This window comes from Hyaena hyaena, unplaced genomic scaffold (genome assembly GCF_003009895.1).
Source record: "Hyaena hyaena isolate Hyena2069 unplaced genomic scaffold, ASM300989v1 scaffold_184, whole genome shotgun sequence".
Lineage (NCBI taxonomy): Eukaryota > Metazoa > Chordata > Mammalia > Carnivora > Hyaenidae > Hyaena > Hyaena hyaena.
The window spans coordinates 139,837-155,006 of NW_024080817.1; the positions used below are offsets into that span (position 1 = coordinate 139,837).

The following is a 15,170-nucleotide window of genomic DNA, read 5'->3' on the forward strand; positions in this document are numbered from 1 at the left end:
TAAATAAAACATTTAAAAAAAAAAAAAAAAAAAAAAAAATAAAACCAAAAAACATTTTTTTTTTTTTTTTTTTTTTTTTTTTTTTTTTTTGCCGGTCTTTTGTAGGCACCTCGGATCCAGAAGGAGAATCAAGTCCCTGAAATTTAGAAAAATGTATATATACTAAAAGAAGTCGTGCTTCTTTCTGCCGGTGACTGTTTACAAGAGAGGGAAGTCAGCGGGGCCCCCAAGAGGTCGCTGGTGGCGCAGAAACTGAGGCCAGATTGTAGAGAAAGGGGGAACGAGAAAAACACCCAGAAACTTTCTTCCTCGTTGCGAAGAATCGCCGCCCCCCCCGCCCCCCGCCCCGCTCCCGGGTCAGAGGCAGTAACGCGACACCCGAGAGAAACCCGGAGCCCCGAGCGCCGCCAGGGGAGGGGAGAGGGAGGAGAGAGGGCCGCGGAGCGCCGGAGAGGGAAAGGGGAGGGGAAGGAAAACCCCTGTCAAGGAGGTGGAGCGAGGCGATGGTGTCCGCCTCCCGTTCCTCCCTGCCGTCTTTCAGAGGAGTCTGAACCGGGACAAAACACGCCGAGACCGACACACACAAAGCCGGGGGGCCCACGCTGGCGCTGGAGGCGAGCCCCGGCGGCCGCGAGCGAGCCCGGGGCGCGGCGGGGCGCGGGGCGCGGGGGCGCTAGCGGGCGCGGGCCGGGCCGGGGCCGGGGCCAGGGCCGGGGCACCTCGGCCGCTCGGGCCGCGGCGGCGGGGACCATGCCGAGGAAAGTCTCCTGAGCCCGGCAACTTCGGCCCCTCCCCGCCCCCACCCGGGCTGCCCTCCGCGCGGCCCTGCCCATGTGCAGCCGGCCGGCCGGGCTCTCCTCCTCGCAGGCGGATGGGTGACCTTTTCCTGGCACGGGCAGGCTGTGCGAGGCGGCGGAGCAGGCGATGAAGAAGAAGCAGCAGCAGCAGCAGCATCCCGGCGGCGGCGCGGACCCCTGGCCCCATGGGGCCCCTCTGGGGGGCGCCCCTCCGGGCCTGGGCAGCTGGAAGCGCCGGGTGCCCCTGCTGCCGTTCGTGCGCTTCTCGCTCCGGGACTACGGCTTCTGCATGGCCACCCTGCTGGTCTTCTGCCTGGGCTCCCTCTTCTATCAGCTCAGCGGGGGACCCCCTCGCTTCCTGCTCGACCTGCGGCAGTATCTGGGTAAGGAAGGGCGGCGGGCGAGGGCGGCGGCGGCCCCGCGAACTTGTGCCGGGGCGGGGGTGGGGGGAGGCGGAGAGGGGCGCGCCGGGGACTTGTGGCGCTGCGACGGCCCGCCGGCGCCCCGAGGCTCCCCAGGTGGGACGCCCGGGTGCCGGCTCCCTCCCGCGCGTCCGTCCGTCCGCCCGCCCCGAGGCGGCGGGCCGGGCAGGTACCCCGGGCGGGGCGCCGCGTACCTTCCCCGCCTCTGTCCCCGGGTCTGGGGCGGAGTCCGGGCGTGTGTGTTTGTGGGTGTGTGCGAGTGTGTGTGTTCTGGCCTGGCGGTGTGGGGGGCGGCGAGGGGAAGGGGGCAGCCCCCGCCGCCGCCCCCCTCCCCCCGCGGCATTGTCGGTGACAATGTCCCGTCTCGTGAGCCCTCCGGGGCGTGCGGTTAGCTCCCCTCCGCGCCCGGTTCTGCCAGGGCTGCCCCGCCAGTGCCTCTCCTGCCCGCCGGCCTCCGGGGCCCAGGCGCAGTTTTCGGGACCCCGTGCTGACCCTGGGCTGACCCTGGGCTGGCCTGTCCTTCGGCAGCGGCGAGGGGGACGCGGGGAGGGGCTGCGCCGGGGGTCCGGGGCTGCTCGAGTCAGCCTGGCCGGCCGTGTCCCCTGCTTTGACCCGACCATCTTCTGCGCTGCGTGTGTCTCAAGTCAGAACTTTTTTTTTTTTTGGGGGGGGGGCGGTTGTCTTGTGCTCGGGGTCTTAGAAGCGAGGCCGCCTGTTTTTAGCAGAGGTGTGGCGAGAGAGAGAAGAGCGGCCGCGGAGAGGGCGTGACCCGCAGCTCGGTGGCGGCGCGGGGCGAGCGGGGCCAGGGCAGCGCGAGCGCACGCCGGGTCCCGGCACCGCCGCTGGCGCGCCCGCCTCCGGGAGGGGGCGAATCTCCCCCGCGTCGCGGCCCGGAGAGCGTGTGCGGGGGCGGGGGCGGAGGCTGGGGACGCGCCAGCTCGGGCGTTCGAGGTGACGAACCTGAACCCCCAGGCCAACTCCCGCAACCTCCTGTCGCGAGCGGGCGCGCGAAGGGAAGCCTCTGGAGCGCCGGACCCTATCGGGCTAAGGACCCCAGTGGGCCGGCAGCCGCCACATCTCCCTGAAAGGTCTCTTGGTCGCAGAAGCCGCAGGTCTGGATAGCAGGCCGTTTTCGAAGGACAGCAGCCACTTCCGCAAAGTGACAGATGTGTCTGAGCATTTTGAAATATAAACGCAGAGAAAAGAATGCTCTTTCCAGGTAGAGAAGCTCAGGTTTTAGAAGGCAGGCTCCCGTTTGGCTAGAAACTTTGGAGAGCCCTGGTTTTGTAAGATGCTTTAGGGGAAAATTAAAGGAAAACCTTGTCCACGCAGATTTCCAAAGTGCAGCCCTTAGCATCAGGTTTCTTAGAAGATTGGGGGGTGATGTGCACTTTTATTAGGGAGTCAGATCGCTTCTTTCCCGGAGTTCTGTATTTTGGAGTCTCACGGAGACTTCAGAGGTCCTCAGACACCTGCTAGTGCTACAAAGGTAACTTTTTTTTTTAACCATCAACAACAGTCCCTGTGAACTGGCATTGAGAAGTGTTTTTGAAGCTTAGGGGCCTGTAAAATCTGATAACTAATTCTTTGTTGAAATTCACTTTAACCAAATGTGGAGGCCAGTGGGGCAGGGATAGTAAAGTGGGTGGGGAATGAAGACATCTGTGTGTAGTGCTCTCAAGAGCAGTTGGCTTTAGGCACGGTGCTCAAACTTCATGGACCTCAGCTTTTTCAGTAATAAAGTTCTGGGCTGGACTAGGATGTATCTGAGACCCCCATCCAGCTCCTAAGGTGTTGTGGTTCTGATACCCTTCTTGGGGACAGGCAATCTGAGAGGAGGCAAGAACAGAGGCAGTCCTGGGGGGTAATAACATCAAGAAGCTGTGATATCTAGCACATTAACCTTTTGAAAATTGAGTCCAAAGTGTGTTGTGCCCAGAACTGAATGCTTTCATCATATATTTCTAAAGCTGTGGCCTGATAAATGTGGGGACTCAGTTGATCGAAGGGTGACTTCTCTCAGGAACTGGGAAGAACTGTTAGGTTGAACATTGCTCCTGTTACTAACTCATCAGTAAGTTTCTGACTGACATGATGGGTTAAAAAAAAAATGACATCACTTCTGTGAACTGAAAATAGGATACCTTGGCCAAATTTGTTCCCTGTTGTTTTGTTACATAAATATAATGATTTTTGGGAAAAGTGGGCTTGTGGTCTTTTAGAGGGTCTAAAATATACCCTTAATAATATAAGGCCAAGGTATCTGCAGAATACTTTCCCCTTGTTCCATCCGTTCTATTATTTTAGTGTCTGTCAAAACAAAATTCGTGGTTAGTAAACATATCCCCTCAATTTCCCGAGTTAGCCAGTTTTGGAGGCCAGTATTTTCCTTAATATAAGTTCACATAAAGTCAAAATTTTCCAAATCACAGTAAAATTTTAGCAAAAATTTTGACAGGATATTATTTTAATGTAGTTGTGTACTGTTATACATCTGACACATAGTAGCTACTCGCCATTTATTGGCAGTAATAACTGAACCCACTGTATCAAATAGATCTTAAAATATTTAATATATTGAATATTCTCTGCCGTTCATGATAAAAGCTAACATTTATTGTGTACAGTCCTGTCAACGCACATGCAGAATGAAATTGTATGCACATAGCAATACTACCGGTAGGCTCGATTATTATTTCCAGGCTTGATGTTCGGAGAAATGAGAACACAGAGATTCACTGACTTGCTGAAGGACGCACAGCAAGTAGCAAGACTCGAACCCAACTCTGCCTGATTCAGGCACCCATTGCATAGTCCTCCAAGCAGCCAAGATGCAAGTGGAAATCTAAAGAGCTGACTGGCTGAAAACAATCATACTTATTTGCATAATTTGATTTCCTTTTCTTGACACTTTTTGTTCTGAGTATCTTAAGGGGCCAGCAGAGAAGGGAAATAAGTCAAGCAGCTGGTCTGCTCTTAACTCCACCTTCCTGTGTTAATCTCTGTGTACCAGGGAACTCAGCGTTTGCAGAGCCACACAACCGGAGGTTGATGGGAGTTAGAATCTTCAATTCCTGATCTTTTGTCTTCCTTTAGCGATTTGCTCCTTGTCTAGGCTCGTAGTTTTCCGTGTATGGACCCTGGACCTGCAGCGTTAGCATCACCCGGAAGCTTGTTACAAGTGCAGAGTCCCAGGGCTCATTCCAGACTAACCGAATGAAAGGGTCTGAGTGGAGGACCAGCACCCTGTATTTTAGCAAGTCGTCCAGGTGACTCTGATGCAGGCTGAAGTTTGAGAACCGTGGTTCCAGAATAAAGCTCTACTTTCAGAAAGCGTCCTATATAATTGAGCAGCAAGAGAGGAGATGAGAGAGAGGAGATTTATAAAGTATTTTAAAGGTGATGTACAAGGTTTCATCTTTTACACATCGACTTTTAAAAATGCATCTGCTTTGCTGCTTAAGCCCCATTCTTTCAAGGGAAAGACCAGCCAACAGCTTCAGCTCCAGCTGGCTTTAGACTCTCTGAGGTTAGGAAGTGCATGGAACGGGGTGGAGCTGGTAACCTGAAGGAATAGTGGAGGAAGAAAGGGAAAGGAGGCAAACAGACTAGAAAGAACTGTTTGACCACAGAAGCCTGGGGTCGAACAGTTCTTTCTAGTCTGTTTTGGGAACAGGCAGAGTGCATTCTCCTAAAAGGTACTTTCTGCTGCAACACGTTTGCAAAAAGGAAAGTAAGTTAGGCGGTGGATCATGCAGGCATAACTGTGCTCTTGATGTTTTCCTTCTTGAAACGTGTAGAAGGAGAACACGAGCATATTATGGGGTAAGTGGATGGATTTAGCAAATGGCTATAGCTAAACTTGGCTACTATAGTCTTTCAGTGAAATGCATTTTTGTTTTTCTGAGGTGGCATTCAGACTTTGATTTGCTATGGAAAACAAATAAAAATCAAATAAAATCCCCCCTCCCCCAGAAATTAGGTTATGATAGAGCCTCTGCCAGTAGTCTCATTACTTATGAGCTGTGGAAATATCAGAAACTTGGGATAACACTCGTTGCCCTGATGTAAACTGAATAAGCCAGATGGCTTACTACAGATCTCATACAAAACTGGCAAACTCTAATGATTTATCATCAAGCCTTGGCTATGTGATTTAGCCTTTATGGGAACTAAATTTGTTGGGTCGATCTCAAATTGACATGCTTTCCTTTCCATTTTTACATTGTACTCCTTTAAATGGAGATGTACTACTTCTATTTCAGTTTCCAGAATTGCCAGTCTTTATATATATTATATACGAGGAAGGCAATTTCAAGACAAAAGACGAGGGAGAAAAAGATGGAACTGTATTGAATTTGAAATTCTCTAAGTTTAAATGAATTTAAAGGAAAATGTCAAAATAGAGGTCCCGCTCCGTGACAAAATCATGTCTTTAAACCTCACAAGTCAAATTTAATTTTTCTTCTGCACATCAGCCATGGCTTAAATATAGTCTGGGCCCCAGACAGCAATCTAGGAAATGAATGCATTAGATACGATATTATCAATAGAAATTGTTGACATAAAAAGAAAATGACATTCTTGTTCATAGCTGCAAATGTGTCTTATGGGGTTGGTTGGGGACACAGCAGTACTGTATTAGAAGGAAGACAGAAAGTGGGATTCAGCAATGGCAGACTGCTCCGTAAACACATGGCCTGAATGGTGAAAAGCGTTCTGCTTTGTAAACTATTTTCAATGTAGACTAGTCTCAGTATGAACTGTTTGAAGTACATATAAGTATGTATTATCTGGATACTGTCTTTCTTTAAATTCCCTGTCATCAACCCAGGTTTAAAACTCTAGTTGGCTTTGTATTTCAGAAGCCAGAATAAAAGTGGTCAAGCTGCTTGGGGCCCAAGAGAGATAGTATTTTCTGCTTCCCCTGAAGGAAGTTCAGGGGCAGACGCGGTCTCTTGCCTTGCAGCTGTCCTGAAGGGGAGCAGTGATGGACAATGAAAAGACATCTTATTTGACAGATGCTGGCTGCCTGCATTGTTAGGAGTTATCGTTTGCTCCTCTGGATTTTGTTTTTGTTTCTGAAGGATGTTAACACCTGACCACCAATACATTTTGTCTTACCTATATTGATTTTTACTAGAGAAACTCGACTTTAAGCGGTGATGGCCATAAACCTTTTTGTTTATTAGAAATGGGGATGAAACGCTACTATTTCGCCAAAAACTCTTACTTGCAAAAAAAAAAAATGTGGCAACTGTTGGGCAAGAAAATTCCAAATGAAGCACGTTTCAGTATTGCCATTAATTTTTTCAAACAGCTTTGTTGAGATATAATCCAGAAGCCATACAAGTCACACACTTAAAATTTTTAGTAGTTTAGTAGTTTTTGGTATATTCATAGACACATACAGCCATGATTCTAGTTGATTTTAGAGCCTTTTCATCAGCATGTAGAGAAACCCTATACCTTTTGGATGTCACCTCCCTATTCTGCCATGTCCTCAGCCCTAAGTCCCTACTGTATTCTGTCTCTATAGATGTGCCTATTCTGGACATCTCCTAGAAATGAATACGTGGTCTTTTGTGATTGGCTTCTTTAATTTGGCATATTGTTTTCATGATTTGTTCGTGTTGTAGCATGCATCCATACTTCATTCCTTTTATGGCTGAATACTATTCCAGTGGATATACTGCATTTTGTTTATCCATGCATGTGTTGATGGACATTTGGGTTGTTTCTATCTTCTGGCTATTATGCACGTGCATAGTGCTTCTCTGAACTTCTGTGCACAGTCTTTGTTTGAATACCTGTGTTCTGTTCCTTTGGGTACATACTTAGAAGTAGATCCCTAGGTCATATGGTAACTTTGTGTTTAATTTATTGAGGAACTGCCTAGCTGCTTTGCACAGTGGCTGCACCTTCGGACATCCCCACCGGCAATGTACGAGAGCTCCGGTTTTTCTAGTGCTCACCAACACTTGTTACTTTCCATTATTTTGATTATAGCCATCCTGATGGATGTGAATTATATTTTAATTGTGGTTTTGTTTTGCATTTCCCTAATGATTAGTGATGATGAGCATCTTTTCATGAGGTTACTGGCCATTTGTGTATCTTTTTTGGAAAAATGACTATTCCCATCCTTCACCCATTTTTGAACTCGGTTGTGGTTTTTTTTGGGAGGGGGTTAAGGGTTCTTTATGTATTCTGGATACTAGACCCTTATCAGATATATGATTTTGCTATTTATTTTGAAGTTGCAAATGGTGGTACTAGCTGAAACACAATACTGTCGTGGACTGTTCTCTATATTATAGGTGTGCACCTTCTCAAGGAGCAAGAAAGTTTCATTTTTAGTGACATTTAATGTGCTAAGTACAGTGTCTGCGTACAGAGTAGAATCTAAATAAATTCCTAACAGTTGACTGAAGCAAGGATCTCTCCAAAAGAATCCTGAGGGTCTTGTTCACAGTGCCGAGCTCTGGATTACTTTGAATAGGAAACACTTTGGTTGCCTGCATTTAGCTCTCATGTATGAAATTTCACGGATAGCTAGTGTTTACCCATATTACAGGCATCCAAAGATCGCTGTGACTCATTTGTGACATGTAAGCGAAGCCAGTTTTGAACAGCAGATTATAGTACAGTGGATGCGAGTATTTTGTCTTGTATTTGTTCACTGGAATGGAGCTGAGCTCTGCAGGGGAAAACATTTGGGTACGTCATGTTCCTTATAAAAGGCGCTACAGGGCTACCAAGGGGATCTTGAGAATGCTCATAAAATCAGAATTCATATGCAATTTGTTTTTTATTCATGTTGTGGTATTACAGGACAAATACTTAGAAACAATTATATATTATAATTATAAATTCTAAAATTATATAAGATATATAATTGTTTCTCTTTAGTAAATCAACTGATGGGTTTTAGAAAGAAATATTAGTCATTTTTGTAAAAGTGTTAGGCACTTTTGGTATATTTAAAAGTATATATGTTATAACAGTGAGAAGCTTTAAGATAGATACTATCGATCCCATGCTGCTTGGTAGAGGCTCAATTTGAGCAGTTTTTAACGCTCACACATGGAGAATCACAAAGGAGCCAGATAGCTATGCAGTGCTGAGGGTATGTTTATACCTCCTGGTCTGTCTCAGGGTTTCTAGTAGCTGTCTGTAATTTCCCAAAGAGAGCCACGGATGCATTTTTCTGGGCTCATTATGTGACTTTGCCTCTGCTGTTGCCTCTCTGCTGGTCATTTAGGAAGCTCAGGCTCCAGTGATGATCCCTGAACTCCTGTAATTATTTCCTGATCACGTCTGAAGTTGTGGCGTTCTGCCTTGTATTGTGATAGTTTGTGGGCAAGTTCCTTGAAAGGAGGAAGCCTGTTCAGCACTGTCCGTCTCTGCTCTGACACTTGTCCCGTGCCTCCCGCACAGGCCCTCTGGAACTATCTGTTGATTCAGTATATTTGCTAAGCAGACTGTTCTTCGCTAGCGTTCCACATCCTGCTTTGTTTGGTCTCTATTTTAAGTAGAGAACATGGCAAGGGGTGTCATCACCTGACTTAAGCTCAGGTGATATCTACAGCCTGTCTCTTCCTGGCTGTTTGAAGCATATGTTCCAAGCGAAGATATTAAAACCACTGTGACATATAGTTCTGTAAAGATTTCCTCCGTGCGTGGGGATAACTGTTCCCCTCTTACCTGTGGAGGTTTGGAATTATATTTATAGAGCTCTCCCTGTAATTAAGAGTACCTGTGGTCAATCTAGAGCTTTGACTGCATATCACTAGAATGCGGACTTCCTGTTTCTTGTCATTTTCCTGAACCCCGACCAGTTGCTTTGGGGTCTGCAGATAGTATATTTCTCTCTCTAAGCCGGTGTCTTCCTTACGTAGCAATTTGTGTTAAATTAGCTAGTAAGTAGGGCACCTGGGTGACTCAGTTGGTTAAATTAGCTAGTACGTTTCAAGCATGGCTTTTTGTCTTTAAGCAGATGAGATCCAAGATGGTGTGGTTTTTGAAATAGTGAGCAAATGCATTTTAACCTAGAATGGCAAAATGAGAAACTATAAAATTAGGGCTCAGTGCACAAACCCATTGACCCTTGCTTGATGAAAGGTATTGAATAACCTTAAAGTCTTGGCTTTGGTTAAGCAATTCTTCATTTACTCATTGATGGGTGATTTAAGTAATTATTTACATTTAGCCATATTGCATTTCTGGAAACACCATTGATTTTCTTTTCTAGCTCAGTGAGTATGACTTTCACAGTCTTGGTGAAAATAAAAATGGAAGTATTCTGAAACACAGAATTCTTTTGTTCAGTCATTCAGCAAATATTCATGGAAGGCTTTTGGGCCGGAAGCATCAGACACTACAAAGAATGTAGGTTTTACAGCAGAGATTTTTTTTTTTCAAAAAATTTTTTACTTATCTTTTAGAGACAGAGACTGAACATGAGCAGGGGAGGGGCAGAGAGAGAGGGAGACACAGAATCCGAATCAGGCTCCAGGCTCTGAGCTGTCAGCACAGAGCTGATGTGGGGCTCAAACCCACGAACCCCGAGATCATGACCTGAGCCAAAGTTGTATGCTCAGCCGAGTGAGCCACCCAGGCGGCCCCTAGAGCAGAGATTTTGATGTGAATCACAGTGCTACTTAGTGGCTGGGAGAACTTGGGCAATTTTCTTAACTTCTCTGAACCTCAGGTGTTTTGATCTGTATAATGGGATTGATACGTGCTCTTTCATGGGCTACTTATCTGACCCAAGGCCGGGCATTTGAATTCAACAAATGTCAACTTTCCCACTTTGTTCTTTGCTTCTCCCCTTTTTTGGTGCCAGACTCCCCTTTCCTCTGGCATGTAAGCCTACATGCTCGGGGCCACACACTTGTAAAAATGCCCATGCTGGTGGAATGTGCAGCCTCCCTCCTGGCTTGGTTTCCGATCGAAAGCAGCAGTCTAACCAAGACATGTGAAAGTATTAAACTAACGTTCCTGTGGCTTATCTTGTCACCTTCACCCTCTGATTGGCGAGGGCTCTTCAACAGCTGACAAGTTCCAGTCACTTGCCCTGTTAATTAGACACACAGGAAACTTCCAGTTTCTTCATTCTGCTTGCTTCCTAAACACAGTCTTGAAAGAACACATTCTAGGCACGGTGTGCTTTCCTCTGTTTTGAATTTATCCACACTTTCTTCCCCTGCATTCACAAAAGAACAGTTGTGCAGGGGGAGTATGGTGCAGCTGACTCTCTGGGGTGACCCGCTGTTTGCAGATGGCACTAGTGGTCTGCAACTCATGCCCTTTCAGACCATCAGAATGCCAGGCACACACCGCGACAGCCAGGAGGGCTTTTCCCACAAGAGACGGAACTACCATGCCCAGGAGTATGGTCACTTGCTTTTCTCGAATTTCTACTTCTCTTCTGTTGGAAGTCATGGTCAGAGTAGTGAACCCAAGTCATGGATAATGCCTTTGCCCAGGAGGCAGGTGAACTTGCCTCTGTTTTCCGTCCTCTGCTTCTTCACGTTGCCACCACCTTCCCAGCCTTGGATGGGTTCCACGGCATGTGAGAGCCACAGGTCATTACTATCTACCATCGCCAGTCGCCCAGTTCCTTGAGAAGTTGAAAGCAGATGCTTTCACATCATTGAATAGAAAGTTAAATTTTGTTTAGAAAAACCATGACCTTGCAATTCCAGCGCAAAGCTTCCTGCTTTGACACAAGGGCCGTTTGACATGAATGCCTTTGTGCTGAATAAGCAGAGGCCAAGCGATGCAGGTTGCTGGGACAGATACGGGACCCGGTTCTGGAGGGGTTCCCAGACAGTTCAGCGGTTGGTGCTCTTAAGTCACATGAGCCTCCTAGGCTTAAGTTTCTTCACCTCTAAAATGAAGGCATTTGATCAGGTCTGTGGTTCTCCATTGTTTTCCTGTCGTGAGACCCGCATCATCAGCAGTGTGTCCCTGTTGTCTTGATGGTTTGTCTGGGACTGTGTCCCATTGGCTGGGACTGGGAGAATGGGGGTGGATTTGGGCTTCTTTAAAGAGATTCTCTAGGTTATGGTTATATTTAGCCCCAAGAGATGCCGCTGCTTTTCTCTTTAGAATCACTGTATTGGGTGTGTTCTAAGGGCCTGTCTACTCTTAGAGTCATGTGAAAGAGGTAAGAAAGTCATTTAACTATAGCAACTGAGATTATAAGGCTATTTCCTTTGGCACCAAATGCTTATTTCAAAGACTGTAAGAGTCAAGTGACTCAGGCAAGTAGAATGCACAGAAGCTTTTTAGACCATTAGTTTCAAATCTTAATCATAGTTTTTGTTTGTTTTATTTTGTTTGTTGTTTTGTCTTCATTAAAATTGGCAGCACTTTTCCCCTACATCACCAGTTTGCCACAGTCTATCTGGGCAACAATGAGAGGATCTTGCTCCAGAAACTGTGGGAAGGCACAGAGAGAGAGAGAGAGAGAGAGAGAGGAAGCAGAGTGAGATATGTCTTTCCAGAATTCAAAATCTAACAATGTGATAGGAAGAAAGAAGGAAGACATGTAAGAATAAGACACTCTAGGGGCGCCTGGGTGACTTAGTCGATTAAGCGTCCGACTTTCGCTTAGGTCATGATCTCGCGGTTCGTGGGTTCGAGCCCCGCGTCGGGCTCTGTGCTGACTGCCAGCTCAGAGCCTGGAGCCTGTTTTGGTCTGTACTCCCTCTCTCTCTGACCCTCCCCTGCTCACGCTGTCTCTTTCTCTCTCTCCTAGAAATAATTAAAAAAAAAAAAAGAATAAGACACTCTATTGTTCAAAGGAGATTCTCACACCCTCCGCCGGCTGCCTGCCGCTGGCCATCCTGTTCCGCTGTGGACAGCTCCAGTGGCGGAGGGAGTGGTTTGCGGTGTGATGAGCTACTTCCGTGTAGCTTCCGTCTGCCTCTGCCAGTTCTTCTCGGAGCTACACGAAATAGGCCATTGGACTGCATCATCTTTCAGAGGACGGAAGATACGAAGATGGCAGTCTTGATCCCCCACATAAATATCATCCGGAAACATCGATGTCTACCTTAGTAGTTCCTCATCTGAAGTCCTCTTCAGACACAGAAAGCACAAGCAGCAAAGGGAAGAAAATGACCACACAAGTAGAACCTTCTGGACAATGGCATCCCATAAACAAGGCAAAAGACTCAGATTGGGGACGGATGTTTCTCTCGGAAACGAGACTAATATGTAGTATTTAAATGGTCAGTGAATCAATAAAAAAGAGAAACACTTTGTGAGATAAATGGGCGAAGAATATGAACAGGCACTTCATAGGAGAGGAAACGCAACTGGCCAGTAGGCAATTTGAGAAGACTAGATGATCTTCCTTCTCTTATGCACCTTCAGCTCTTTCCTCTGCATCTGTGGCCCTGAGCTGGCCTGTAGAACTGAGGAAGCTTCCAGTTCCCTCCATCTGTGAGTCCGTTTTGCAGAGAGGAGTCACTATCAAAAGGGTCTCTCTTCCAACCTGTCTTCTTTTGAGAATGACCGCCATATCCTTTGCTGTTATGACAAGTGAGTGGAGCAGGGGCCCCTCTCGGGAGCCCTGACTCGGGCCCTGAAAAAGGAAGTCTTGCTGGGTTCCTGGTGCCACATTTGTGTTGGGTGCTCTGCTCACTGAGACGCCCTTCTCCACGCTTGGAACTGGCAGCCAGAGACCTACACACGGTTGACACACAGTAGCTCCCGCACCACGCACCCGTGGCTTTGCTGAGTCGGTAAGAAGCAGAGGGCAGAAGGAACTGACGTCGCGCTTAGAATGCAGCATCTTGCCTGGAAGTATTTTCTCAGTATCTGGGAAAACAAGTGGAACTGACTCATCTGGTTGGAGTTCTACAGAAATGTGATTGCAGATTTCTTGTGATTTCATTCTGCTTTAGTGTCAGAATTCATCCAGCGATGTGCCAGCGAATGTGTGTAAAATCACATACAGATTTAGACACCCGAAGAGGAAGTTATTTTTACCGGGGCGGGGAAGGAAACAGAAAGTGACGGTTGGCAGAGACGTCAGGGCAGGGCTGAGTGGGGAGGTGAGGTGTCTACGTGACCGAGTCCGCTTTCGGCTCCCGTCTTGCCAGACTGGCCTGGGGGCTGCGGTGTGGTCGCCTCTGAGCAGGCCAGGTGAGGGGTGCCTGTGCCAGAGACCTGCCAGTGGGGGAGGGGAGAGTGTTGGCCTCACCTCCGAGTAGGATGCCAGACGGAGCAGTTGTGAGGTGAACATTGGTTACTCCTGAAATGCACCGCGCTCTCCAGAGAGTTCCACAGGAACCCTCTCAAGATCTGCATAGGACCCGGATGTGAAAATGGAGCAAAGGATTCTGGAAAGCTGCACAAATATGAAAACCAAATGGCGCAGCGTCTTTATTTTGCTTCAGCAGATGACAGGAGTGAAGCCGTATTATTTTCTTTGCTCGTGCTTTTCCCAATTCCAAGGGCTGCTCTTGTTTGCTTGCCCAGCAGAGATCTGAGGCCTTTTGGCGTCTAAAGTATTTGTGGTTATGTTCTTCTAGTCATGCTGTGAGATGAAGAGGTTCCCAGAAATCGAAGGGAGGGAGAAGGAAGTGTTTGTCAGGATCCATAACCTCTTTTTATTGCCCTTTTCCCTCGGCAGAGGATATCTAGAGTTAGCATTTAGCCATAATACTGTAGTGTCACAAGCTTCCGGTTTGATGATAAACTTTTCAAATGCATTTGGAAAATACCTGATTCAAGCACTCTTGCACCTTGCCATCCTGTTCCGTACGGCCGGGGAGAGGTGTGTAAGTTCTCTGTGCCTGAGTCTAATGTGCACAGTTACCAAGGTGCCTCTGTGTCTGACCTGCACTTGGGCATAGAGAGAGAGTGTGTGTAGGCATGTCGGTGTGTGTAGGCATGTGGGTAGGAGTGCTGCCCTAGCTTGGAGGGAGAACATACTAAAACATACTTAAGTGGGCGCCTGGGTGGCTCAGTCAGTTAAGCGACCGACTTTGGCTCAGGTCATGATCTTGCAGTTCGTGGGTTCCAGCCCCGAGTTGGGCTCTGTGCTGACAGCTCAGAGCCTGGAGCCTGGTTTGGATTCTGCGTCTCTCTCTCTCTCTCTCTCTCTGCCCCTCCCCCACTCACACTCTGTCTCTCTCTCTCTCTCTCTCAAAATAAATAAATGTTAAAAAAATAAAAAACCACATACTTGGGTTACCAGGAGGGCTTCTATTTTAGTGTTGGCGTTTCTTTTACGGCATGATGCATTGCTGTTTGAAACCATAGCCCCCCTTTGTCCAGATTTTTTTCCCCGGCCACCTCGTTGGAACAATAGGTGACCTTTTGTTAATTTCAGAGTAAGTCTTGCCCACAAGGCTTATACTTCATGGGAGTTTCACATCGATGAGCCTTAGAGGATCAAAAAACAAGTGTTTTCAGCTTGCTTTCGCCCGCCCACCCTCCTTCACATCCTGCTTGGCAGTCGCTCTCTCTTGCTTCCATCTCATTCCTTCAACAAATGTTCATCCAACTGCAGTGAAGTGCCAGGTGCTGGAGATAATGTGACCGGCGACAGGGCCCTCGTGGGGCTCGGGGGGCAGAGCACGGCCGAGGACCCGCGTAGGGAGCTACGGACTGGGGCCCATGCGAAGCAACGGGAGGAGGGAAGGAGCAGGGCCCCCGGGCCTGGCTGCGGAGAGGCTCACCGCCTCTTTGGTTACGGGCCTGTTTGCACCGGCCTCAAGCCCTCAAGTCTAGCTGCACAACAGAATTACCCGGAGAGCTGCGGAAAATGCTGACTCTCATTCATGGGTCAGGGTGGGGCTGGGGCACCTGCACGGGTTCAGAGCCCCCAGGTAATTCTGCTGTGCAGCCAGGGTGGACGGCCCCGTAGCAGCTGCAGGCGGTGTGCGCGTTAGGTCCTCTTCCCATGCTGTTTAGGGAGGCTTCACTT

At 48.0% G+C, this 15,170-nt stretch overlaps 1 protein-coding gene across 2 annotated transcripts in view; it reads left to right on the plus strand.

Moving 5' to 3' along the window:
• Positions 1 to 677: 677 nt before the first annotated feature.
• UST (uronyl 2-sulfotransferase) overlaps positions 678 to 15,170 on the plus strand; it is a 302,745-nt gene continuing 288,252 nt past the window's right edge. For both annotated transcript variants that reach the window (XM_039240941.1, XM_039240940.1), the window contains exon 1: positions 678 to 1,180. In XM_039240941.1, coding sequence (XP_039096872.1) covers positions 925 to 1,180 — 256 coding nt within the window. In that variant the 5' untranslated portion in view covers positions 678 to 924. The remainder of the gene's footprint in view (positions 1,181 to 15,170) is intronic.